Source organism: Crocodylus porosus, unplaced genomic scaffold (genome assembly GCF_001723895.1).
Source record: "Crocodylus porosus isolate Cpor-Errol unplaced genomic scaffold, CroPor_comp1, whole genome shotgun sequence".
Classification (NCBI taxonomy): domain Eukaryota; kingdom Metazoa; phylum Chordata; order Crocodylia; family Crocodylidae; genus Crocodylus; species Crocodylus porosus.
Window position 1 is genome coordinate 2,771,344 of NW_017728924.1, and position 26,808 is coordinate 2,798,151.

The 26,808-nt window shown below is 46.9% G+C and overlaps 2 protein-coding genes across 4 annotated transcripts in view; one reads left to right on the top strand and one right to left on the bottom strand.

Annotated features, from left to right (window-relative positions):
• On the bottom strand, nt 1-25,779 carry ATP1B4 (ATPase Na+/K+ transporting family member beta 4). Of its 3 annotated transcripts, none has more exons than XM_019540198.1 (9): nt 25,757-25,779; nt 18,749-18,813; nt 11,650-11,806; nt 6,185-6,313; nt 5,289-5,393; nt 3,857-4,053; nt 2,886-2,942; nt 2,105-2,200; nt 1-656 (listed from the first exon to the last, which is right to left on the bottom strand). In XM_019540198.1, the coding sequence occupies exons 2-9, from the start codon at nt 18,809-18,811 to the stop codon at nt 495-497; spliced, it is 966 nt and encodes a 321-aa protein (XP_019395743.1). In that variant the 5' UTR covers nt 18,812-18,813; nt 25,757-25,779; the 3' UTR covers nt 1-494. The 3 variants fall into 3 exon arrangements, with proteins under 3 accessions (XP_019395743.1, XP_019395742.1, XP_019395741.1); XM_019540197.1 differs by lacking the exon at nt 25,757-25,779 and adding an exon at nt 19,049-19,362; XM_019540196.1 differs by lacking the exon at nt 25,757-25,779 and adding an exon at nt 19,003-19,362.
• The window catches only part of TMEM255A (transmembrane protein 255A), a 47,114-nt gene continuing 40,150 nt past the window's right edge, over nt 19,845-26,808 (top strand). The window contains exon 1 of the mRNA XM_019540446.1: nt 19,845-19,863. Within this exon, the coding sequence (XP_019395991.1) occupies nt 19,845-19,863 (19 nt within the window). The remainder of the gene's footprint in view (nt 19,864-26,808) is intronic.

Sequence of the window (26,808 nt, forward strand, 5' to 3'; positions counted from 1 at the left end):
ATTATTGTTGTTTTTTTTACACATGTAATCCAAGGTTGTCTTTACATTTCTTTTTTCAAATGGGAGCATGGAGTACCCTGCAGTATTGATTAATTATCAGCTTGTTTGTTTCTTATGAGAAATATGCTTAAAACTATAAAGAAAAATAAAGTCACAATCCTAGGGAAATAATGTTAAAATATCCAAAAAGTAGTTAAGATCAAAATGGACCTTATTTGAGCAGGGCCTCTGCCTATGGTTACCAGATTTGTATTTTTACTGCTAAAATGGTTTAGGTCAGGCCTTTACATTTAGAAAATGTAGTTTATCTGTTTGAATACTGCATGGCAAATTTTCATTAGCTATAAAAAAAAAAATTTAAAAATCAAATAAAGAATTCCAAAACAAACTTGTCTGTTTTTAACAGAAGTGTCCTGCGTTCTGCTGTTATTCTTTTTAAAAAGAGAAAAAACATATTTGCCATAAACAAAGTGCCCAGTGAACATTTCAACTGGCTACATGCCAATGTTGAATGTGAAGATGATGCGCCCCAGGAAGCGGTCGTTGTGAACATCATTCACAATGCCTTTCCCGTTCAATTTGCACTGAATGGGGACAAAGTCATTCTTCTTCACATCTGTAAAGTGCATAGCCACCAGTGGGGATGTGTAGTTGACCTGAAAAGGGGAAACATTGGAGAAGCACAACTTGAATAAGCAAGATACAGACAGTCACATCCCATCGAACACTGCTAAGTATAAGAATCCACATCCTCAACTGATGTAAATTGGCTCAGCTCTTTTGAATCCACTAGGATCAGTATTTGTCTGTCGATCTGGACGTGTGTATGTTCTGCCCCAGTGTAGCCTGTTTCTTAGGTTCATTTGCCAGGGTGGGAACAATGGCTACTGAAGTTTAATAAAGAAAGTTTTCTGTCAGCTTAAGGTGTTGATCTCTACCCTGTAATAATGTTCCTTTGCCTGGTGTGTCCAAGGTCCATGCTCAGGTAAAACCCTAGCAAGTAGCAAATGCATCATGGGGGAGCTGCTATTTACCTTCATATCTATTACATTTGGTTTTATGTAATCAAAAATGTTGATGCCCCTTACTGCCCTCCCCCGCATCCATCACAGTGTTGTGGTCAGTGAATATAGTGCAATACAGAGAAGGCCAAATCCTGCTAATTGAATGCCTCCAGGGAGACTAGAGCCAACATCAGCAAACTGATATTTACTTTTGAATAGCTCAGTTTTTGACTGATTGTTTGTGGGTCACTGCTAGGAAACAGGGTGTAGATGCTTGAAGCCGTGTCCTAAAAGCAGGCCACCCTAAGTGAGAGGCTACCCAGGGATGAGTCAACACGTGGAACTACTCTAAAGAATGAGCAGCATGAGATTTTGCATCCCCACCCAACCCCCCCTGTATTTCCCATTTTATTAATGGAAAAAAACTGTGGACCTCCTAATATCAAGCCAAAATAAAATCCAGGGCTGCATTCAAACAAGCAGAGCCACTCAGTATGTGACATCACAAACACATCCACGGCACCACATGCTGCATCAGTTCTCCGCCCTGCAAGGGCGGGGAGGGGGGAGTTGAACCCTGGATATCCAGGGGTTAAAGAAACTTGAGGGGGGAAAAAGCAGAGCAGCGTGCACACGGGCAGCATGCACTGTTCATAACCAGAGCTTTGCCAGCCAAAGCCACACTGTGGCTGTCGGCCAGGCTCTGTGCAGCAGGATCACTGCTGCTGCCCTGGGAGGCCCCAACAACCTCAGGTAAGGCTGCTGAGGCCAGGTCAGTTCTGGCCCCAGCTTCCCCTACCCCACCCGGGGTAACTTGCCTCATGCCAGAGGGCACGTAGCACAGGCGTTCCCCGGGGAAAACTAGCGGCAGCACAAGGTGCACTGCTGCTACTTGTCCCCAGGGAACCAACTGTCCACGCATGTGTGGACATGGCCCAGGAGCCCAATCTTACTAGTTTGCACCTCCAAGGGGTGCTCTCTGGCTAGTACAGGCAGGTATAATTTCTAGCCAGCGCTGCCCTTACCACCCTCCCCCTCCCAATCCTTCTCCCACCCCAAAGAGAGGCCAAGACAGAATTAAGAGCAGAGGCTCTACTTACATGAATGTGCTTTCCATAGTAGGGATAGTACATGAGATCAAATGTTCTACTTTGTGGATAGAAGTCCACTGATCTGAGATCACTCTCATTGCCTTTCTGTGATTAAAAATAGACACGTGTTTAGTATATGGCCTGTACAATACAGCTCTCTTCAGAGGAACGGTAAGGAGCTTTTATAATTGCCTCTCAAAACCCCCAGCACAGAAGGACTGGAGCATTGTCACCTACTTACACAGAGCATGTTTACTATTAGAACCAGCTGCAGCTGGGATGAGTCAAAAAATAACTGCCAGATCATGAAAGACAAAGTTTATGATATTTGCCACCTATACATCTGTCACCGTGTTTCATGGTATAGTTATTCCTAGCTAAGGGCCTGATTCAGAGCCCGCTGAACTTGGGAGTCTTTCCCACATCCTAAGTGTTGGCAAGGCACTCGGCACCACCCAGGCCAGAGGAGCCACGGGATTCTACGAGGAACAAAGCACCCTCAGTGGAGGAGCAGGGAGCTGGGAGGGCTCAGCGCAACAAGATGCAAATGGTAGCTCACCCAGGATCAGGCTAGGGAAAGAAAACAGCTGACTCTTAGCCCTATTTGCCTTCTAAGAATTTGCCCAGCCTGCAGCCCCCATACGGTCAGCAGACCTCACAATGTGTATCACACAGCAAATGTTTTGGGCCTACGTGAGTGCAGGTGTAATCACATTGTACTTTTACCAGTTACCAAGGGGGAAAGGTGCTTGTTTATGCAATATAACAACGAGCCAAATTAAAGTCATACCTGCACTCTACAGTCCACGCTCACTGGTGTCCCAGCACCAGCCTGGTAGCCTATGATCTATGGAAACAAATTCACAATTCTGTGAAATGGGGAGCAAGACCATGCAAATCCCAGCTCCCATTCCAATGATTTTTCTCTATCACCAAGTTGCTTATCTGAATAGAAGCTTTCTATACTCAGAGGTGTGTCCTACAAGCAGGGAATGAGGCCATTTATGCTGATGGCATTTGCTGTGCTTGCTTGTCTTGGACACCAAATTTGCAAGATCTTGGGACTGGGACCGCAGAACTCAAAGAAGGTAGGAGACCACTTAAAGAACAGACGGTTTTCCCTGCCAGGTTAGTAAAAACTGCAGCAAGGCCTCATGTTGGCAGTTTCTACAGGGTTTCAAAACTGTGTTCATTCTTTGAAAACCAAAAGAGCCACCTCTACTAAGCAACCAGTAGCTGTGGTTCCTCACATAGCTGGTTTACATCCTGACTTTACAGAGGAAATGCCAGGTATCCAAAGACACTACTTTTGATCTTCACCAAGAGCCTGGCTCCTTTCCAAGCAGGTCATGAATACTCTCTACATGTGGTTTTGCCAATAACATACACATTGGTTCCACTCCACGCACTCATTTCAAGTAATGCACTCTTCTTAAAAAAACAAACAAACTGGTTATAGAGATCAGAGTATGGGAGGTGGCCTTAAACATAATATCTGGAAGATGGCTGGCTGAGGCCCCAGCAAATAATTCTACTCTTGCTGCTCAGTTCTTAACCAAATCCTGAACCAGGAGCCTTTGCAATATTTTCTTGTTTGAATATCTCCATACTGCAAATGGAGATGCTGTTTTCTAGCTGAATTTATGCTGGGACAGGAGGTTATCAAATCAGAGAATTGGACTTGTTTCAGTCCCAGCCTAATCCTGAACCTACACTACTATATGGTGTCTAAAGAGTTAAGGTGCCTGGATTTTTCCATACCCGGTTCATCTTCAGCAGAATGCATGGCTGGCCTCTCGAGTAGCCAAACGTCGGATCCTCAATTCCAGAACAATTCTGCAGAAGTGAGCGTTTGAACTGGCAGGCCCTCTTCTGCTTACTCTCATCCCCCTCTTGAATAAAGTACTGGCCTGCTATGCACTCAATGTTTTTTTCCACTTGAACGGTGTCATTGTAAGCTAAAATGAAGCAAGAGGTGGTTAATGCTTTCCAGAACTTTGTCCAGGGCCCCACACTGTAGATACATCCTGACATTAACAAAAAGATTTTCAGAGGCACCTAAGAGAGTGAGAAAATCCCATCCCAAGAATCCAGATTTAATACGAGGCTAAGCAGAAGCTCAAGGTATGAAAATTGCACTGACCTTTGCATGGAAAATATATTAATACTGTGGCAAGTATTATAAGCTTTATAGATGGGGGAACTGAAGCACAACAGATGATTACACACCCTCCATCCCCCCCTCTCCAGTGCCTCTCACTCCCCACCCACAGCCCACCAACCCTCCAGGTGTCCCAGGGCCTGCAGCCCCTTGCCCCCACCCCCAGCAGAAGCCAAGCCCGGGCTGCCACTTGTGGGAGGCAGTGGCTGCTGTAGCCAGAGCAGAGCATGGAGCCTGGCTCTCCTACCCCACCACCCAGCCCCTCTCACACAGGCAGCATGGCCAGAGTGGAGCTAGGGAGGAGGGGAGGATGCGGGTTGCCCTCTGTGGGCTTGGGGCTCCCTGCCCTGCCGAACTTCCCCCAGGGGCTCCATGGCCCAGCAGGAGGGACCCAGCGGGGGAGGAAGCACCACGCCACCATGGCCACCAAACTGAGGTGCCTTCTGCCTACCCAGCAGCAGCAGGGGCCCAGCTCCATGCTGCCGTACCTCACTTTGGCAGCCAGGAAGGCACGGCACTCCCTAATGTGCCGGGTCCCATTCACTGGGATGCAGAGGCAGGTTCTACCTGGAGCTGGTCCAGCCCGGATGCAGTCCCATGCCCCACTGTGGGTGCAGAAATCTTGGGAGCGGGGGGGGCACATGCCCTCTCTGCCATGTTACCTTGGCCCTCCTGCCCCCCTCTGCTGCATTGCCTCTGCTCCCCACCCCCACATTACATCGCTTGTGCCCCACCCCCACCCCTCCAACATGTCACCTGTGCCCCTGGATCCCTGTTTATCACAACCTCATCCAAAGATGTTGCAATCCCACTTGGGGTCATGATGACCCACAGTTTGGAAACTGCTGCTTTAGGATGTCAGGGCTTGTGCAGCTGTTGTTGAGTGACCCATACCAAGTTAACATTTCTGCATGATGCGTGGGATTTATTTTGTTCATATAACAAGATGCTTAATTGCTGGAAAAGGCACATGGGTACCTATCGCCTTTGAGACACGCAGACTGTAACTGAAATACAAGCCAGCTAGTTTACCTGCGAGGAAGTGGTGCATACTGTCCACGTATGGAAGCCAGCTGCTAGACTCTGATACGTTGAAGGCAATGGTAAACCCACGTACGTATGGTCTAATCATTACTCCTGGCAAATAAAACAGACTCTTATATTAACCAGCCACAGACGTTTTATCAGTGTGTGAACTGAAGGCCTCCAGCATTGTGATCCCCATGTATAATTATAATTATAATCTTCATTATTGATTGCTGACTGCAGCAGTAAGACACAAGCCCTGCCTCAAGGAACTTACAGAATCATTTTGCTGAGACCCTTGAATGGACATGACTCTTCAGCTCTCCATGAAACAGTTGAAGGTACCTGACCATCAAAGCCCACAAGACCAGGTCTTTAGAGGGTATGAATCTGGGCAGCCCCGCTGCCTGGATTTCCACCAGCTGAGAATCCAGCCCACTGTCTCTGCAGATCATCAACATCCCCAGCGGTGTTCAAGAGGAAGCTGGACAAGCACCTTGTTGAGCTCGTTTGAGCCCAATTACCTCCCACCCATGGCAGGGGACCGGACTCGATGATCTTACAGGTCCCTTCCGGTCCTTCTTTCTATGATTATAGGATACGTCAGTGTAGCCACCCAAAGAGAGATTTTGCTGCTTCCTCCCATGTTAACAGAGGGTTTAACTCATGGTGCTTCCTACATCCAAAAACTATTTTAGGCATGAGAACATATACCATTTGATTTTGTCTGAAGATTTCAGCTTCAAGGTATCTGTAAAAGAACTGGAATTTTGATTGTTTAAATAATGCTCTTTCCAGGAAGAGCAAAAACAAAGCGTGCATTCAGGCAGCTAGTTTGATCGTCCCCGAGCCGTGAGCAGGGCTCTGAGAAAGCATGGTTGGATATAAGTTGAGGTGCTTACCTGGCGGAGCAACTCTATCCCTGTATGTCGGTGTGTAGGGGTTCAGCGTGAGCACCATTATGTATATGCAGAAGGCGAACAACCCAGCCAGACATAAGTACAAAATGAAGTAAAACAATAAGATCAAGCCTGCAAAACACAGAGGGCACATTGCTGTTCATACAACCATTAGCAGTCCCACCTTCACACAAGGACGCATCAATAGCTCTTTTCCTACCTTCACACAAGCTCTTTTCAGCACTTACTATTGTTTGATGATTATTGACATTGTACATTTGTTGAAGCAATGACCCTTGTCCTGGCTCCCCAACACACACACACATACATCCAACTCACCTTCATCCTTTGGGGAAAATTTGGTTCAGGACCTATAATTCTCAACCAGATGCTATCTCCAAGTGGTCCAGACAAAACCCTAGCTCTGAATGCCTATGGATGCTGGGAATGATGGAATTCTGACCTACATTCCCCCTTTATGGTTTGCTCCAGCCCTACCCTATATCCCACAGCTCAAACTGGACCCAAATCTCATCTCATTTGGCCTAAGTAGTCACAATATCGAAATCATATGTGAAAGGGCCACTGAATTGCTCTTGCACATATTTAATTCCTTAGAATTCCAACAGGAAAGATGATCCCTCACTAATCAGCTGTTTGACATCATGATCCAGATCTCTGGGGAACAATGCAAACAACATTACACAGAAACATAGCAGCTCAGAAATACACATTACATTTGGCTTTTCCCCAAACCCATAGGCCAAACAGCAGTATTTATTTTTTCCAGGACCAGGGCTGGGGTTGTCTCCTGAGAATACAGTCTATGAATAAAAGCCAGTGATTCAGAAAATAAAGTTAGACCATAACACAAACATTTCCCAAGAAAAGAGTGATTCCAGTTTCAAAGCAAGCCCTGAGAACACAGATGTGCACTTTCACCTCCCTGTTCTCTAGGTGTTTATGTTGGGGGAATTTTTAGTGATGGGAACTAGATGGGAGTGTACATTCAACTTCAGGCTGAACAAAGGAGGCTCAGCAGGGGAGCTGAGGTGTAGGGGAGCAGAACCAGTAGAATACAGAGCCATGGTGGAGGAAGACGCTCATCGGCTCTGAGATCTGAGAGCAGGCTCTTGCCATGAGTGAAAAGTCCTGGTTCTCGCTCTCTTCCCCAAAAGGGGCCAGGACTGGCACATAGAGCTGAATTCTTGGGCAGCAAAGAGTTGGTCAACAGCCATTTATCTTAATTCCTTCTGCTTTTGGAAGAATTAAAAATACTAAGCCCCTGGGAAAGTGGGTGAGGGGGTATCCTGGGAGCTTTTACTGCATCGCTGCCAAAAGGGAGTCTGATAAAAGCTGCATCATCAGCTAGGCCCAGAGAGTAAAACAGGTGCCTCAAGATTTCCCCTGCAAGCTCCTGGCACTGCCAGACTGAGGGGGAGCCAGGGCACCTTCTTTTGGTCCATAGGCTCCTTCTTAGAGGGTACAACATCTAAGGAACTCCACAGACCAGACTGTGCTCTCAGTTATCCTGATATAGTGGCCGTTGTGACGTCAATGGCATTACTCCAGATATACCCCCAAGAGAATGAAGGCAGAATCTGGTCTTGTGCATTTAAGCTGGTGTGACTCTCCAGCTAGTTACCTAGCTTCACACATACCTGCTGGCATCATATCAGTGGGGTTTCTTCAAATGTACAGCGAGTGAGAGCAGAAGCTGAGTAACTGCAGGCTCTTTGACAAGAGGGGATGGCTTGGGCCTCAGCTGAGGAGAGCCCCATCACACAGCTACCGCGACTCACAGGCAGACACTGTACCTTAGCAATGCAGCACCACTGGGCTTACCCCTCCCGTTATTTTTCAGTTCTGCTTTGGCACATGCCATGCCAAGTGCTGTCACAAACAGTGGCCACCTTACAGGGCTATTCACACTGGGGTCAGAGCACCTTATGCCCTGAGGCTCTTCTGAAATGTATAGCCAGGAAGCACTGCACTGTGCAAACCCAGTGCCAAAACATCACTGCTCTCTGCCATTCAGCCATGAGTAAGCTTGCTTATAAAACAGCAAAAAAGACTTGGAAAACTTGTGTGTTCGCCTTCGTCACCATGTATTCAGGGAAAAACAATTCAGGCCCTGGAACACACCCTTCCTTTCAGCTGGTACTTGTCAGAGATGTGGAAGGTAAAGACCATTCTTCCCTTAGCTTTCATTAGTTGGCACCTTCATTTTAAAAGTGTATTGGAGCCAAGGCCCAAAACTACATGGAAAGAGCTCTCTCTGAGATACCCTACTGAGCCTGCTCCTTGTGCTGTGTAGAGCGGTACCTGTGTGGGTGTGGGTGCGTGTGTGGGTGGGTGGTACGAAGCATTGCTCAGTTCTGGGATGCTAAAGACCAATAAAATCATGTGTCATCAAATAATAAACACATGGGTGTGCAGAACATTAAAGCATTTGGGGCTGGAATTAGATGGCCTCCTGAGGTCTCTTCTAGCCTCCTCATTCTCTGTGATTATGTGCCGGTTACAAAATTATTACAATGTCTGTATAATTTATGGTTATTACTCAGTACCTGGAGCACATTTGTGGGAGGGGGAGGGGAGTGAGGTATATTTTGTAGTCCGATTTTTTACACAGAATTATTTTTATAATTTTATTTAAAAGATCTAAAGCCACCAAATTCTCTGAAAATTAGTGTTTGAGGCTTCAAGAATCACAGGAGATTTGAGGGAATTAAAACCTCCAGCCCTAGCAAACAACTTACAGCTGTAGTCAACTTATCCATTATGGTTGCATATCTCCAACCTGACACTTGTGTATGAGTTTTTTAAAGGCAATCTCCACCATCATTCAATCCACAGTGATAGTGTCTTCATTTTACATCTGCCATAAGCACTGCCAAACCAGGCTCCCTATGCGTCTGGGACATCCTGCATGTCATCTGACTGCATTGTAGCACATAGCATTGGCTGACCCCTGAATCACATCACTAGCTGGGTAGCTTTACAGCTGCTGTAAATTGATCCTTTTTTGTTCTGGCTGCAGCTGATTTTACACAATAAGTCTCTTGGCTTATGTGAGGACAGTCACTGTGGGTTTTGCAGGAGACTAAAAACTTGGCAAGAGAAATGAACAAGTTGCAAGGCTTGTCTGTTTGCTACTGGAGCCAAGTGCTCAGTGTTGCCAAATTGCCTGTTCTTTGTGTTTTGAAAAAAAACCTGCTGATCATCACATTGTCCGCAATTGCTTTGGGACTTTGCAAATGCCTGAGAATATCACTGGCTAAACCAGGCTGAGGTAAATACAGAGTTGCTGCCCTGAGGTCAGCGGTATTACTGCAACACAAAATGCATGTTATTTTAAAATCAAGCCCAACCCAATAGCTTTCAAGTCAGTGAACAAGTTGCCAGGAAAACACTGCTGAAAAAGCCCACTGCATCATGCATACTGTCAGTACTGAGCCCTGGACCAAGCTGCAGCAGCAGTGCTACTGGGGCTGTATGGGTAGCACCTGCTCTCGGTCACAGTCCCATAGTGCCTGTTTTCAACCATTTCCATCTGGCTTTCTGGCCTGAGTATAATTTTTTTTAGAGGTGGTGGATAATACTGTCAAAGAAAATCCTAGCTAGGGAGTCAGATCCTGCCTCCCTGAATCCCACGCAGTGCTATTGATTTACTCATGTAGGTAAGAACTTATTGTGGCCTGGCCACCCACATTAATGGAGTTACTTTTGTTCTACAGTGGGGTAACCATGAGGCGATTTAGACTCCCACTAAGCCCTGCCTGTTCTACAAGGGCAAAGATGCACATATCAAAGGACTCCACAATCTGCATATTGAAATCTAAGCTAACCAAAGATAATGCTTCCCTGAGGCGTCATAGAGAAGTAGGGCTGGAAGAGACCGCACAAGGTCATGTAGTCTAGGGGTGGTCAACCTGAGCCTGAGATGGAGCCAGAATTTAGCAATGTACATTGCCAAAGAGCCACAGAAATACATAGCAACGTGACGTAATGGCAATGGAAGCAGGTCACTGTGTGCTTGTGCAAAGATTCAAGAAGATGCATATTAACTTCTGAAGAGCCACATGTGGCTCTGCAGCCACCGGTTGACCACCCCTGATCTAGTCCAACCTCCTGCCTGAGGCCAAATCATCCCTATCCAATCCATTTTATCAAGGCCCTATTGACACACTATGCCACAGAGGCATACCAGGAGATGAGAATCTCCTCTATGAATGCACAATCATCAGAAAGGCCCTGCAAGTACTTTTAGGTCCAGATTTTTCAGCCTAGCCACATATATCACATTATAAACAACACATACAAACAGTCAGTAAGACACCTAAATGGCTACCGTTCACTTAAAAACCCAACTCGTGTCCAAATGAAGATATTAGATGAGTAGTCACATGCATGTTCTGAAAATCAGGCATTGGAATTGAGAGCTGCAATTGTAAGCATCTCCAAAATTATCTCCATTTACCTTACTTGGTGCTTGTTTAAGTGTTGTCTCTCAGCATATTCAATCCTGCAAAAAAAAAGGCCAGCTTGGCCTCCTAAAGCAGCAGTTTCCAACCTTGGGTTGTAACCCAAATGAGGGTCACGGGGGCAATGCTGGCGGTGCTGCACACCACATGCCGGGAGCTCCCCCGCCCCCGGACTGCCGCACTCTGGTCCCAGCAGTGAGTCGTGGCAAAAAAAGTTGAGAACCACGTCCTAAAATTTGAAATCCTCCATGTCTCCAAGAATGGACATCACTGACAGCAGCAGGGGGAGATTCCATGCCACGCATCAGCCCTGGTCTGGGAAGGCAGCTCCAACTTTAGTGCCTACAACAGGGACCTGCAACAAGGCAGCAGCTCTCCTCACTCCCAGGTGAATACATTGGATGATTAAACACTCTCAGATTCATTCACATCCACTCCTAGGTAGCACCAGAGGTTTAATTCTTCTCTAGCTCTTGGTGTTTTTAAGGATGTTAAAGAAAACAGTTATTACAACACAAAGGTCAAGGGACAGAAACACAGTCCCACTGACTTGTAATTCCTGTTCAGCTGAATTTGGCCATAAAGCTGCAGTAAACAAAACTGTTAGATAGGAGCTGAACGCATGTCAAAAAAGAGCCTGGGGCTGAAATTGATCTTTGATCACCAGTAAGTCTCACTCATGGTGCCTGAAATACTCAAGTCTCAGTGGCATGATCCTTAATCCCCTTAACTTGATCACATTAAAGGCAATGGTTCACCAATGAGGGTGGCTTTCCCTGGACTGTATGCTTTTAAAAGGACACTAATTTGCCAGGATCCTACAGTTCTCTATAAAGCCACCTGTTAGAAAGATATGTGTGGCTCCCTTAAAATAACAGGATTTTGGTTGTATGTGCTCTGCTATATCCTAGCAAGGACACTGACAAACAAGTGAATCCCTTGTGAGAAAGAACAGAGAAGGAATGGAGGCACAGAACCTACCCCAGCTCTTAGCTGTTCTTCCCAGACATGTTCTGTTCTCTGGATCCCACAGGAAATTTTTCATTTCTTGAATTACATCTGTCCAAGTTTTCTTCGCCATCACTTCCTCTCTCCCTTCTCTGCCGGAGTTCTGCATTCGCTGTCCCTGCTTATTTTCCTGGAATAGTTACAAAACAACCCCCACAGACAAAGTACGCATCTCATTGGCCAAAAATAAATGCAAAAGCACTTACTACCTGGAAATAGTTCAAATTTCCATTTTCCCATCATCAGTCCTGTGTTATGGAGAGACAGCTTTCTGGCTGAAGTCATTTAGAATTACTTCTATCCCAGCATTCATTTTTCCAGGGGACATACAATAACGCTGTTAAACTGGGCACTATCCCATCATTCATTTCTAATCTGTGTGAACTTTCTAAAACACGCTCTAAAAGATGGGAGAGTGTTTCTACAGCTCTCTTATGCATCTCTGTGATAAAAAATACAGTGTACTGAATTTGTGATGTGAGTCACCACTGAACACTGTTAAACTATGTCTACCAAGTTCTTTCTCTCAGCATGCAAGTAAGTTTGCAGTCTTTGAAGATATGCTTGTGTCATTTGTTTCGGGTTGCATGAGGTTCTAGAGATCTGGATCTATACAACGGCAGGAAAGTTTGATCCATCTTAGCCTCTGGTAAAAGCAGACTTCATAATTTTAGGCTGTGGACACAACTCTGAATATCTTTTTTCAGCTGAAGGTGCCGGGGATGTGATGAGGGATTCTCCCTCATGATACCCAAACTATGGACAGGTGTTATGTCTCATTACACATGTGGAAGAACCTTCCTTTGAACTCGGTGCTTGAGTGACTCCGAGATCAATCTCAAACCATCTCAGAAATAAGTCTGGTCGTGGTTCCAAGGAAACGTATGTCAGATGCCACCTGAATTGGGACTGCAGGAGAATACCACACAAAACCTGGTAGTGCCACCTGGTTCCAACATCAAACTAGAACTTCAGCCATGTTCTTCTTGCTTACCTGAACTACAGCTAAGCAAAAGTTTGGGGAAGGAGTTGAACCCAAACAGGTACTGAAGCTAAAATGATGTTTTGTAAGGGATCTCAAAGAAAACCTACTACATTGCATACAGCTTTCACTAAAGCCTTTTTATAACACACATTCAAAGACAGCATGATTCACTAACCCATTCAAGAAGCAGGTTTACCTTCAGGGTGGTCCTGAAGCCAGACACCTGGTTTTTGGTTTGGCTCAGAGCCTGTCTAATAATGAAGGGGTTCACATCTTTTGCACCATCTCACTGAGAAGGGTCTAATCTGAGAAGTTTGGCTAGTGAATGAGTTCCAAATGGCTCCAAATGCTTAGTGTGCTGTCTTATCTGCATCTTTTACAGATGAATGTGAAACAAGTTCAAGACTGGATTGGGACCTAATTTCCCCATAACTTCATGGTGCTTTGGTTTGGACCTGGCTGTAGTTTACACATATATTTCTCTGGACCAGGGGTTCCCAAACTGTAGTACACATACCCCTGGAGGTATGCAAGACATCTCTGGAGCGGGGCAGGGTACGTGGGAAAAAATGTGTAATGGTGGATTTAATTTTCATTACAACAATAATTGGAATTTAAGGGGTTAAAATATAAAACATATGCTGGTAAAGGTGTGCAGGCAGCTGGTAAATCTGGAAGGGGGCACACAGTAAGAAAAAGTTTGGGAAACTCTGCTCTAGACAATTCTGTCTAGAAGCCAACTGTGCAAGCTTCTCTAAAAGCCTCGGCAATCTTTACCTTGTTAAAGTCGAGGACTCAGATTAACACGCTGTCCATCTGCACCTGTTGGAGTTTAGCTATTATAAATCATAACTATCCAGTGGCTTCAGGAATGCCATTAGGGAGATTCCCAATAGCAGCTGGGAGCTTCAAGTTCAGTGGCTTTTCATTAACTCTTATTAAAAAAATTCCTCTGCTTCCAAAGGAAAACAACTCCCCTCAGAGGCACCACCTGCTGCTAATCCCATTATCCAGATCTCTTCTTGTGTACTCCATAAGTCATCCATTTTTTTTTAAAGGTCTATTGAAGAGATGAGGAAATAAAAAATATTCTTTGGGCACAAATTCCAACAAGTCAGATCTCTCCAGCAGCTGGATTATGCTATGCAGCCACCATCTCAGTATTCCCCCTGATTGGCAATCATAAGACTGTGTAACAAATTATTGAGAAATGTAAGTGAATGTTATGCCTTTTAGAGCCTTCACCATAACCCCAGTATTTTTAGTAGTGGATATAATTGGCCCAGCCTAACACTGGTATAAATCAGTATTGTCCCATGGACTTTGCTGACTTACGCTATCTGGGAACCCAGCCCAGTATCTCTTAGAGATGTATGTGCATCTAACTGTTGCTACTCTTGCAGCATTGAATGTAAAAAAGCTGGAATCCCATTGTAAATCTGGAGGAACACACTGTTTGACTCCTACTGTCAGATAGCTAGTTATTTCCCAAGTCATAGCTTCTTGTTAGTACAACAGACACTGACCAGGCATCAGAAAACTGATTTCTTTGGATCAAGATAAGATCAGGGGATTTTATAGCCAGCTCCATACATTTCTGACTGTATAAGATTGGACTGTAGCCTGGTATCAAGATCCCAAATGAATGACAGTACGCACAAAAAGTGAAGAAAAGAAACCTCCTCTTCTTTTCACTTTAAAAAAAAATGCTATTAGCTGATATTTTGGAAGCATTTCTGAGATCACCTGTAATGTGATGGAGATACTCGGATCAGAGAGTAGACAAAGAGAAGCCAATTAGAAATGCTTGGGGAAAAGCTACTCTCAGCTGGACTTGAGCCAACATTAAACCCTCAGTCAGCTCATTCCTTTGTTTCTTGCAATTCACAGAGCCATCAGGTCCTGAGCTGGGTCACACGCACAGCAATTACCTAACAATTCTTTAAAAACTTTTTGGGAGGGGCAATACTTCACCCGACTCACCAGGGGGCAGTCTGGTGCTCTCCCAGAGAGTTTGGATCCATATAATCCCTTGCTGTCCCTTTATGGATACATCTTGGCAGGGATAAAATTGTGATATCTCCAGTAAATCTGGCAGTGAGACAGTTCCTCCATGGGTCTGGCTCGATTGACTCCAATGAGCCATTTACACCAGCTGCCAGCCAGCTGTGTGTTGGGGGTCCTTTACAAGACAGCTCTCAGCTTCTCCTGCAGTGCTCCAAACTGGGAGGGAAGCATTTAAGCACTGGCAGACTGGATTAGGCAGCCAGTCTGTACAGACCCCTGGGGTTGACAGGATCTGTTCTGAGCTGGAGGGGCCTGTAAGGTGGTTGCATCCAAGCCAGGAAGCTATGAAGCATTTGCCTTGAATAGGGAGCTGCCCAGGGGATCCTCCAGGTTAGGTGGACAAAATGCGGCCCGGGGTCCGGATGCGGCCTGCCAGGCTATTCTATCCAGCCTGTGGGGCCCCTAAAAAATTTAGAAAATTAATATTAATCTGCCCTGAGCTGCCTGTCATGCAGCCCTCGATGGCTTGCAGAAATTCAGTAAGCGGCCCTCTACCTAACATAATTGCCCGCTCCTGCTCCAGGTGATGCAAGTGGCATCACCAACACCCTGCTCCAACACCCACTCCTGCTGGAATCAGTCTGAGGCGCAAGGATGGAACACAGCCAGGGCAGAACAGAGCAGGGTTCAACGCGAACCTCTTAACACTCCTCTGTGCTTCTAAAACAGGGGCCAAGTCTGAGCACTTGATTCTGCTGGGATGGCACCATCCCTGCCCAGGCAGAACTTGGAGTGCAGGGATATTAACAGTGACCTCGGCAAGAAGAGAACATGTGAACTAGGGAACAGGAAAAAACTCCTGGTGAAAAAGAAGTCAGCTTTACTCTGTGGGGTGGGCGGGGAAGGAGCCAAGCACAGAGCAAGAAAAGCTGGATCTGCTGAGCGACAGACCAGATGACTGCCTATCGGTGTCTGTGCAGCCTGCAGGCATGTTGCTGTTAGTCACTAGCGCTGAGAGGTCCCAAATGAGATCAAGGCTGTGCACAGACATGTGGGAGAGAGGATCTCTGCTTTACAGAGCACACAGTGGGCATGTCTACACATGCCCCTGACTGTGCAGTTGTTACTGCAGTCATTTAGTACTGACTTTAGCAAGTACTAAATGACTATGCAGTAACCGCCATTACTGCGCAATCCAGGTGGCACATGGGTCATTTCTGCCCCTACTGCACAGCAGCTCATTGGTATTGTGCTGTAGTGTCAGTGTCACAGTTTGTGCCCACTGACGCTATGTCGCCGTAATGACGAGCTACGTGGCCGTAGCTTGTTACCATGGAGACATAGTGTCTTGTGCAGACGCGCCCAGTGTAAGTAGGTGGAGGCTGGGAGTGCAAATGGAGGTTTTGTGAGGCATCGAGCCAGTGACAGAGCCAGAACTACAAATCACGTTTTCTGGCCCTGAGTGCTGGGTACCAACAGCCATTGCCACTATTTCTTTGGATCACAGGCCTCCAGCCAACCCCCTGCTTCTGAAATCACACTCAGTCTTGCCCCAGGCTTTATTTAATCAAACATTATGGAACAGAGTCACCACTGGCCAGGACTGTGAAGACCAGCCGGCAGATCCTGGAGTGCTGATGGACTGAGGATGGAAGGATGGTGCCCCCTCCTAGGCACACATGATGGATCGCTCAGATGTCATTGCAGCCAGCAGGGCAGCAATCTCATCCACCTCCACCATCTGAGCATTATGCGGGGGGCCTGCATGAGCTCTCAGCACAAAACTGGGTCGTGGTCCTGGGTTCAGCCACTGGCCTGCTGGTAGCATTGCCCAGGTCACTTCGGGCACCTATACACATGCCTGATGCCTGCTCCAACTACTAATTAGCATGCATCTGAGCAGATTCAATTAATTGGAATCAGTGTTCAGTATCCCAGTGCTTCAAAATATCAGTGGGGGTGCTTTAACTAAAGCTCGTGGAATGAGTTTTAGTAAAAGCACCCCTCCACACCATTTTGAAGTGTAAGATGCTGAATACACACAACCCTGCAGGCACTTTAATTAGACTAGCTCCAGAGAGCAGATTTAATTAAAGCACCTCATGCACCCCACAGCATGTGTAGAGACACCCTTCACTCCTATGTTCCCTGGCTTCCCCTGCCTCATTTGCCTGTTATGCCTGTAGGCTTCTCAGGGCAGGGATGTTCTTTTCCTACATGCTTAGCGCAGCACAGCCAGATCTCCGAGGGGCCCCAGGTGCTACCACAATATAAATGGTTAACAGCCACTGGCAGGCACCTGGAATGGGGCCAGAAGCCCTTACATCCATTCCAGTCTCACTGGAGAGCCCACACTGCACATCACTTATGAAAGAATCACCTTTCTCCACCTGTGCCCTTTGTTAATTAACCTTCCAACTAACATATCCTACCACAAGATAACTTGGTCTTAAAATCATCTGCTCTCTGGATGAGGCCCCATCATTAAAGAATCTCCCTCCTCTGAGGCCCTACAAGGAAGAATTGCTTCTGGATACAGATTTCCCAGCACTGATGGGACAAACTGTTGCTGCCAGGGCTGAATACTACAAGTGTGGCATCAACATCCTCTGCTGGACAGCAGGCTCAAGCTGCCAGTGACAGGGGCTAGAACCTCTCTCCTGTACTGCACAATCTGCATCGCTATGGACTAACAGTCAGCACAGCCAGCCTCTAGCCAGCCCACCCTGGAGTAGGGAGGAGGATGACCACTGTGTACCACACACCATGGGACTATCACCAGCCAATACAGGTGTTGCAAGGCTTCTCTAAATGCCACTGAGCCAGGGGTAGCAGATATCCAACAAGTACTAACAGCCCTGTCCAGTTTGATTGGAGTAACAGGCCAGATTGGAGCCTAATTCTGGGATCTGCCCTGGCTCTTGTCAGCATAAACCTCCCCAGGAAACCTGGCTGGGGTATGGGGTTGGGTAGAAGTATAAGGTTGGCCATATGGTATAGGAGCAGCACAACATTCCTCCAGCCATTCTGCCCCCTTGCTGTCCTCAACACCGGGCTTGAGAAAGTGGCAGAATCCAGGGTGAAATGTAGCTTTACAGACTGGTGCAAGTAGGTACATGAATTGAATTCATAGCATCCAGTGTGCCCCACCAAAGACCAATTTGGCCAGGGAGCACTGCCTGGATAGCTGATCCACTCAACAGGGCTGCCTTGGGAAAGGCTGCCAGCCACTTATACAACACTTCTGGCTTCCCTCAGGACGGCTTGTACTTTACTGTATCAAGTGTGTCTGGGTTACCTGAGGTAGGAGCAAAGGCCATCAGGCTCATACCACTATGTAGCTGCAGGGAGTCAGCATGAAACAGGTTTTTTAGTGCTCAGACCAGGAGTGTCATTGATGTAACCAACCACTGCTGCAGGGGCCCTCTGTCTCCCCACTCCTGGGAACTGCTTTTCCTGGGAAGCAGATACACAAGGCAGACATCTGTGCTGCTTTAGATCTGTGACAGCCAGAGGCAGATTCTGATCTGTTACAGAAATGTGGACTTCAGGGGAGCTTTAGTGGCATCCAGGTGCTGTTCGCAATAAGGAGGTTTTCCCATATTTACAGTGGTGCTTACTTCAGATGGATACCGACTTGACTCAGCCCCAAATCTCTTCACTACCCAACAAATCTTCTACCACTCTTGTAGAACAGGCAATGGGCAAGTTGGAATGGAACTGAGGCTAGAGGCAGAGCTCACTGCTCTTCTAAATGCTGTTTTTGCCCTGAATTTCTTGTGCCTCAATCCTGAGAGCACTTGACTTCCCCTCTTCCCCCAACCCAGTCCCTTGTCTCTGCACTGAAAAGGGTTAATCCATCCAAATTACAGCAGAAAGAGCAGGGCTTGTTTGCTCAATTATCTTTGCCTGGGGCAACTTGGCTTTCCAGCCTGAGGTCACCACAGATCAATGGGAAGTGCTTGGGCTCTATGATAACAAAGGGGAGGAGGAGTGGTCCCCAATGCAAAATCACTATAGTTACCACCTTTCTGCAGCCCTCTTGCTGTTTCCTAGCATGGGCAGCCCCCATACACTCACCCGTTTCTGGTGGGGGCTCCCAGGCTGGCCTTCAGCCCCTCTGGAGGTAGCATTCATGTCCATGGCTTCATGTAAAATGTAGAGAAATGGAACAATTAGTAATGTAGAAAGCTACGCCTGGGCTCAGCAGTACAAGCTGCATCAGTGCAGCATGTGCCACCCCAGCACAGAGAGCTCCCAAGCAGAACTGTCACCCCGGTATAATTCCATATTCCTGTCACTTATTCCATCTAAGTAGGTAAGGAAAGGCTCACAGAAAGCAGGTTCAGCCCTTTAAATCAAATGCAAGCAATAAGAGACCTCTGCTTTTTCTTCGTGGCTGGGATCAAGTGGGACCAGATAGAACACGTTGCTTTTTTGACCTTGAAAAGAAGACTTAGATGTTGGGGAAGAGATCAAAAAATAACTCGGTTTCATCAGAAGGTTGAGATCATGCAACAGGATCCTGGCTGCACTTAAAATCCTCTTCCACTTAATGCCATTTGCACCTACAACATGATCCACTGTATTAAAGTCCCCAAGAAAATAAGACAACTCCTAGATAGGGAAGCACCCTCCTTGCTGCCTTAGGAGAGCAGGAATCTGTTCATAAAGACTAACAAATAGCAAGGTCATCCTTAGTGGCTGAATTTATATCCCAATGTGTGCTTGTCAGTCATGGGGAGCCCCTGTTAAATGCTTGCAAGATTTCTCTTGCAGTTATGAGGCTTCTATATTTACCACACTGAGTCAAGACGGTCAACAGCCCAGACTGTGCAGTCTCAGCTTCCCCCAGACATATATAACTCTGAGACAGCCACAGCCAGCAGGAGAAAATCATGAGAAACAGACAGGAATGCTGAGCAGTAGTGCTAGGTTACTACAGTAATTACGTTACATGATCAGAGGCTACAACTGAGAAGGATGCGACTTCCACCTGTTTATGAATTATGGACATGACATGTTGCTCTAAATCAACTCAATTTTACAGTTTAGTGACCCATTGATTCCAGTCTCTTGGCAGCACTAGAAGCTGTGGATTCCAGTGACTGAGAAAGATGTATATTGGGTCACGTTTATTGAAGAGCTGAGTACTGGTCTAATACACAAGGGTTAAATGAAGCAGAAAATGACAGGTGAGTATATGTCAGGGTAAAAAAGTATAAATGTGGCACTCGGCAGGCGTGGAAACTGGCACACACCCAAGGACAGATTTTGCTCTTGGGCATGTTGATATGAACTTTCATAGTTTCATAGTTTCTAGGGTCGGAAGGGACCTGAGCAGATCATCTAGTCTGACCCCCCTGCCATGGCAGGAAAGAATACTGGGGTCAAATGACCCCAGCAAGATGTTCATCTAACCTCCTCTTAAACACCCCCAGGGTAGGGGCTTGAAAAACTCCTCTGACTCGGGTAGATTTACTGTGGTGCAAGGAAACCAAAATTAACCCCTGGGGAGGAGGAAATAGAGATTTTTCCTAAGCAGGTTTCTTTAGCACAGGCATGCCTATTTTGCACTGCCATTTGACTGGTGCTGTGGGTTGGCCCCACTCTGCAGACCAATGCAGTGGTAAGGGTCTGTGGTCCCCTGGCCTCTGGTGATGATGAGCAATCAGTCACTGTGGGGGCTGATCACTAAGCTCTGCAAGGAAGGGAAACTGCCTGGTCACTGCCGCTGTCCTGCTAGGATGGGCCAGGACCCACCAGGCCGCTCCCTGGAATGCCCTGCTCCACGCTCTACCAGTGCCTGCTTTCTACCACATCAGTGCATCTCCCCCATTGCACAGAGAACCGTCCTTCCTGCCTGCTTTATAAGAGGGAAACTATTTCCCAAAGCTGAAAATAAACCTTTTACACCAAATCCACTGACAGATCCAGCCTGTCTTTGGTCCATGGCAAAGCTCATGAAGCTCCCCTGAAGCCAGCAGAAAATGGGACAAAAGGAACATGCCCTGATTTTTCCTTATGTAAATCCAGCCTCCTGAAATGCGGGGAGCTCACTGCTGACACCTGGGGGCAAACAGGAAAAGAGCAGCCCAGAAAACCCCAGGTGACGGAGGTGGTGAGGGCAGGGAGCCTGCTGCTGCCATCTGTCACTGAACCAAGAGAACTGGCTGGCCATGTCTGTTACACCCTAACCCTAACCCAATTCCTCCCCAAAGAGTTGTGACATGGCATGGGCTCCATGGAGACCAGCAGGTGTCCCCGAGAGGAGTGGTGACAGTGTGGACAGAAGAGCAACATTTTTTTTTTTTTTTGCCCGTCCTGGAAGCACTGTAATACCAGGTCAATGCATAGAGTGGATGGAGCAAGCTCCGGTTCCACCACCCAACACCAAAAAGAATCTGCTCAACATAGACCTCCTGTGGAGGACATATCAGAGGGCCAAAAGCCCCACATAAGCGGAAGGCAGGGAGAGACTGCAGGGCCTGCCCGACAGAAGAGCAACAGCCTCGCTGAGGGGCTGGCAAGGACCTTCCAACTCAGTCAGGCTCTTCTCTCCTGGGAGTGGTGACAGCACCCCGACAACAGGCCAGTCCCTCAGGACTTGGCTGTGCTGGCATGACAGTACCCCTGGGAAGCTTTCCCTGCTCACTCTGCCCATGCCAACTTCCAAAAGAGATGCCATGTAGCCCCCTCAGCCTGGTCCCAACCTGTGTGCCATGCTGCTTTTAAGCAATTTGTCCTGGCCACACTTGCTGGCACACACTCAGAGATGTCCGGCATCCCAGATCAGCCTGATCCACCTGCTCAAAATGCAATCTGCTCCAAGCCAATGAGTGGGGCATCTTGAGGGGAAGGCAGCAGCAGCCACCTCCCGCAGCAGCCACCCCCTGCTGTTTGTAATTTCTAAAGCAGGAGCTTTCTGTTTGCCCTTGGGAGAAGCCAGCCATTAGGACTTGCTCCAGCTGAAGCATATTTTCTGAAAAAGAGATGAGATTATTTTCTCTTAACTGGATACAGTGTGCTTCACCTCAAAAATAATTAGGTGCATTGCACTTAGCACCTCTCAACTGAGACATTCAAAACGGTTTCCAAGCCATTACAAAGCCCCTGGGGAAGGTGCTATTAGCGCCCCGGTAGAAAGACCATCTAAGAAGCACAGAGATTAAAGGCTTCATCCTAGAGGACACAACAAATTAGTGGTAAAATGAGGTAATGAGAAGCTCAGTATGGGGATGTGAAGAGAAGGCCTGGATACAATGACATGAGAGACTCCCTTCAGTCCCTCTGAGAGAAGGCTGAGAGGACTGGCTGAGTCTCTGTGGTTCATGGTCAAAAAAGGAGTTGGAGGCAGTCATGCCTGAGGCAGCTGGGCTCCTGGGGTGCAGACATGAGTTAAATCACCTGCAGTTCCTATGTGTGTGGAGAGTGTTAGACACCTCATAAGGAGTTCTGTCAAAATTAACCCACTGAGTCACCTGAGCTAGGCAAGAGGAAACACTGACAACAGGGATGTCTTAAATCCCACCTCAATTCAAACCTTAGTACTACCAGGAGGTGCCTCTGTCCTCTCCTCAACTGGGTCTGAAAGGAGGTGTCTAGACCCTTCTGCCAAAATACAGAGCAAGGGACCCTCCTGTCTTTTAAAATATGGTTGGAGGAAGAAGTATTTGGGCCTCCCTCCCACTGGTATTCACTAGCTCAGTGATCAGTGCACTCACCCAGGAGGCAGGAGGCCTGAGGCTGATTCTTTCACATGCCTAAAGGGACACAAACTCACATCTCCCACCTCCTAGCAGATGGCCTTACCCTACTGGAGTCTGCTGTCAGCCTGAAACAATAACTCACGGAGTTAGGAACTGCCTCACTTCAATCAGCATAGACTTGAGCGTGATACTTTATGAGGATGATTTTAATGTCACCAGTTTCCTGGTGATCAAATACGGTGATATGTTAGAGTACCTGCTCTCAGAGCAAAAAGGAGGAATGGATGCTCCTGTTGGGGAGATCTGTACAACCTACCATCTCCATAGCCTTTCCAACTCAGCCTCCTCCTCTGAGATTAACATGAGCAAAGCCAGTTGTAAGACTGGCTTTCAATCCAGGTATCTACCCAGTAAGTTTACAAAGCAATTTTTAGAATGCAACAACTTGTAGTCCTTACTGAGCTGAGTTCAGACCTTTAAGAGCCTGCTTTCATACTGCCAAGGGTATGCTCCTCAGCCAGGACTCACCATTGACTTCAGTGAGACTCCATAAGGATCACTGCTGGCTCAGGGCCCAAAAGGCAACTGGCCTGTTGCCAGGTCAGTTGCAGGGGGCAAGATGCAAACATGGTCCTGTCTGGCAAGCATTACTGCACCTGTCCTCTTGTGTGAGCTCTTAAATGCCTTTCCTCTTCCGACTGGTTTGTGAGTTCCCCTCCAAAGCCTGTTGAGCTTTACATCAGCTGGGAGAGAACTGATTTCTTGGGCAAGGGGAGTCCCTCGACTTGCAGGTTCCTGGAGTTTATCATTGTGGCTTCATAAGCGATTGCTCACAGAACTAATACAAATCTCTACAAAAGGCCAACAGGATTGGAGGAATTTGCCCAAGTGGCCCAAGCCTCGCTGCTGATGTCCTACTGATGTCTCCTCTGGCCTCCACACCTAAAATATGGAGCAATGTCACACTCCCCAGTGGCAAACAGTCCTTTGAGACACACACACACACACACACACAACCACCATCACCCAGTTCCTGCCCCAATATCATGACTCGGTGGAACAGCAGGGCCAATAAAGACACCTTTAACCTTAGGAGAAACCTTTAGCCACCTGTGAGTCTGATTTGAGATGGAGGTTGCTGGTGTAAAGATGGAATCTGCTGGATCAGTAAAGTCAGTCCAGGATGGCCTGGACTTAGAAATCATTTCTAATTTGGCCTCCTGCCAGTTGTGGCTGATGGAAGGGCTGGTCTGGGAAAGGAAAGGCCCTGTAGGCTTGGAGGTTGCAGGCCTAGAGGGAGGAAAGAAAGAAGGAAAGAGAGACTGAGGATATTTGGAGGAAGATGAAAAAGAAGAGAGGGCTGGAGCTTGGAGGGGGCAGGTAACAGTGTAGCAATTAACAAGGACAGATGGTTTGTAGGGAGAGACAAAACAGTAAGAGGAGGACTGAGGGTCAGGAAAGAGAGACTGGGAGAGGAAGAGGAGAGTGAAGGCAGTGTGGTTGTAACAGAACCCAGGGATAGGGGAATAAAGCAAGAGGAAGCTAGGAGAGGGCAGCAGCTCAGACAGAAGGAAAGGTGGGTATCAGGTGGAGAACAGACAATATAGGATAGGGTGGGAAACTGGGGGAGAAGGGCAGTGCCAGGATAAGAAGAGAGATACAGAACAGAACAAGAGGAGAATCTGAAGGGGAAGGGAAACCAAGTTGATTTTGGGGCTAGGAGTAGAGGGCAGAGAGAGAGAAAGAGAAAGAAATGGAGTTTGTGGACAAGGGGGAGACTGAAAGCACCAGCCAGTGGCAATAGTAGCAAAGCCCAGAGGTACACAGGAGGGGAGATGGTTATGGACTTCTGGAGAGGCTGGAGACAAAAGTGCAAGCTAAAGCCAACTGGAATCAATGGGAACCTTTCCACTGGCTTCAGTGGGCTTGCAATTAGGCCCTGAGCACTGGGCATCCTTTGCTGGGTGTAACACGGTGGGGCACCTCAAAAAGTGCTATCAGGAAAGCAACAGGTTTTTAATCTGAAAGGTGATTTATGTACAATTGCTTTGTATTCTCAGGTGATAATACTACAGCAGAAACCCCTCAATCAGTGCACTGCAGGGAACGGACATGAGGTAAAGAAACCCTGGGAACAGGGTGATGCAACTGAGTCTGTGTGTTTGACATTGTTACTAATATCAGACAAATAACTGTATAATGCAATGTAATATTCTCCAGCAAATCCCAGTGGAGGCGGAGCCAGCTCAAGTAAAATACCTTCCTATCACATGGACATTATCTAGCTTTTGGCAATTAGATTTCTTGGCTCTCAGAAAAAAAAGCTTTTTAATGGCTCTCCAGTGTGTACTGTTGCATACAGAACTGCAAACCCTGCCCTATTAGAACTGCAATCTACTGTACTGCACTGTAAACTGCATTGTGTTTTAACATTCAAGATACTGGATTATACCACAGAACAGTATTTATCTGCCTCTCCTATTAGGCACGTATTACCTGTAGTTGTTAGTATGGTTTGGTTTCAGGATGGGGGCAGGCGAGGTTCCCTGGAGCATAGCACTTGGTTCTTCGGCAGTAGAACCTTGCCTGCACAAGAGGCTGAGTGATTTGATGCAGTGCAGAGTTCCTTCAATTCCCATTAAAGTCCACACACAAGTTGAGGATGCTGTGCACCTGGCACGTTCATGCTCTAGCAGCTTTGCCAGGCAGGAAGGTGCAATTTTTCAAGTTCCCACACGAGGGCAATGCATTGTAAAACACTTTTTTCCTACAGATGACTGCTAGGGTGTTCATGTAATTAGGTTAAACTCCACTGCATTATAAAGCTCCTTGTGAACACATGACATAATTCTTTGTCTGCTCTAAACATCCTCTGTTGCTTTTTTTTTAACTTGTCTATGACAAACACACCAAATTCCTAAAATATGCATTAGATCAAACCTACTGCAATGTATTTATCAGGCATTGACTAAAACCAAACAACTGCATGATTCCAGAGTACAACAAAAGATGCTATCAATGCACAGCAAAGCACTACACTTGTTACCCTAGATCAGGGGTGCCAACCTGGGGAATGTGTTTCACAAGTGGCACAAGCAGTTTCTGTGTTGCACATGGCAGATTTGGGTGGGGGCAGGCAGCAGAGCAGCTGATCTCAGGCAGAGAGCAGAGCAGTAGATCTAGCAGGGAGCAGAAAGCAGAACAGCTGATCAGCATGGCATTCAGAGAGGGTGTGGGGCTAATCTGTGGCATGCCTACCAAAAAAAGTTATCCACCCTCTGCTTTAGATCAATCATCAGAAAGTCATGAAGGAAACATGGTTCAACCTGGACATTTTTCCTCCCTCATTTTCAAGGCTCCAATCCCAAAACGAACTTACTTGTTGCAAGGCTCCAGCCAAAGCAAATGGGATTCTTCAGAGGAGATTCAGCCAGCAGAAGTCATCATAGCTGCAGAGACCTCAATGGACCTATGACAATGTCCACAAACTGAGACTGCTCCAGGGGGCGTAGAGATCGCCATGTACTTAGGTCTTCATAGTATCCAAGGTCCTGAGTATTCAAAGGTGGATGTGTCTGTCAGGATTCTCCTGCATCTTCTCCTTGTGTCTACCTCACACACAACCTCACCGAATCTGGCAGTTCAGCTTCACTATTGAGTCCTCTCCCCTCCTCTTGGTTCTGCAAAGGATTCTTATCTTCATCCCTGTTATTCCATTTTTTTAACAAACACCTTGAGCTCCTCACCCCAGAAATACCTGCAAATCCCACCACAATTCACTCCTTTTCTGCAACAAGTCTTCTTATGCCACAGTTCACTCCTTTTCTGCAACAAGTCTTCTTATGCCACAGTTCACTCCTTTTCTGCAACAAGCACGACAGTGATTAGGAACTGGTTTGTTGTAAGCATCAACTTTCATGCTGAATGATACTGGCTCATGCTTGCCTTCTTCTTAGACTCTGTCTGGAACATAATAAAGACAGTTTTAATCTACCTGATCACTTCTAAATGCTTAATTCCACAGGTGTTAACAACCTTCTTTCCTTTTTAATGGTCTTGATCTTCCACTGATTGTGGGTCCATTGCCATGAGCTATGAAGTCAAGTGACTCCTTCAACACTGCCCAACTAGAAATGCTGCTGCCACCACCAGGCAGTTGGTTTTAAACTTTGGGTGGAGCAGGAATCAAAGCGGGGTGTGATTGCACCCATCCCTGGCTGGAAATGTCATTTATGTTTCATAGATTTCATAGACATTAGGGCTGGAAGGGACCTCGGGAGATCATCGAGTCCAGCCCCTACCTGAAGGGCAGGAAGTCAGCTGGGGTCATAGGATCCCAGCAAGATAAGCATCCAGCTTACTCTTGAAGGTGTTCAATGTAGGTGCTTGAACCACCTCCGATGGCAGACTGTTCCAGACCTTGGGGGCTTG

What these genes read in the sequence shown, in the direction of transcription:
- ATP1B4 (XM_019540198.1), bottom strand. Translation starts at nt 18,811, where the DNA reads ATGGACATGAATGCTACCTCCAGAGGGGCTGAAGGCCAGCCTGGGAGC. An exon ending in AAGAACAGCTAAGAGCTGGG is followed by an intron (nt 6,314 to 11,649) that starts GTAGGTTCTGTG and finishes TGTGTTTTGCAG; the next exon opens with GCTTGATCTTATTGTTTTAC. An exon ending in ACTATGGAAAGCACATTCAT is followed by an intron (nt 657 to 2,104) that starts GTAAGTAGAGCC and finishes TCCCCTTTTCAG; the next exon opens with GTCAACTACACATCCCCACT.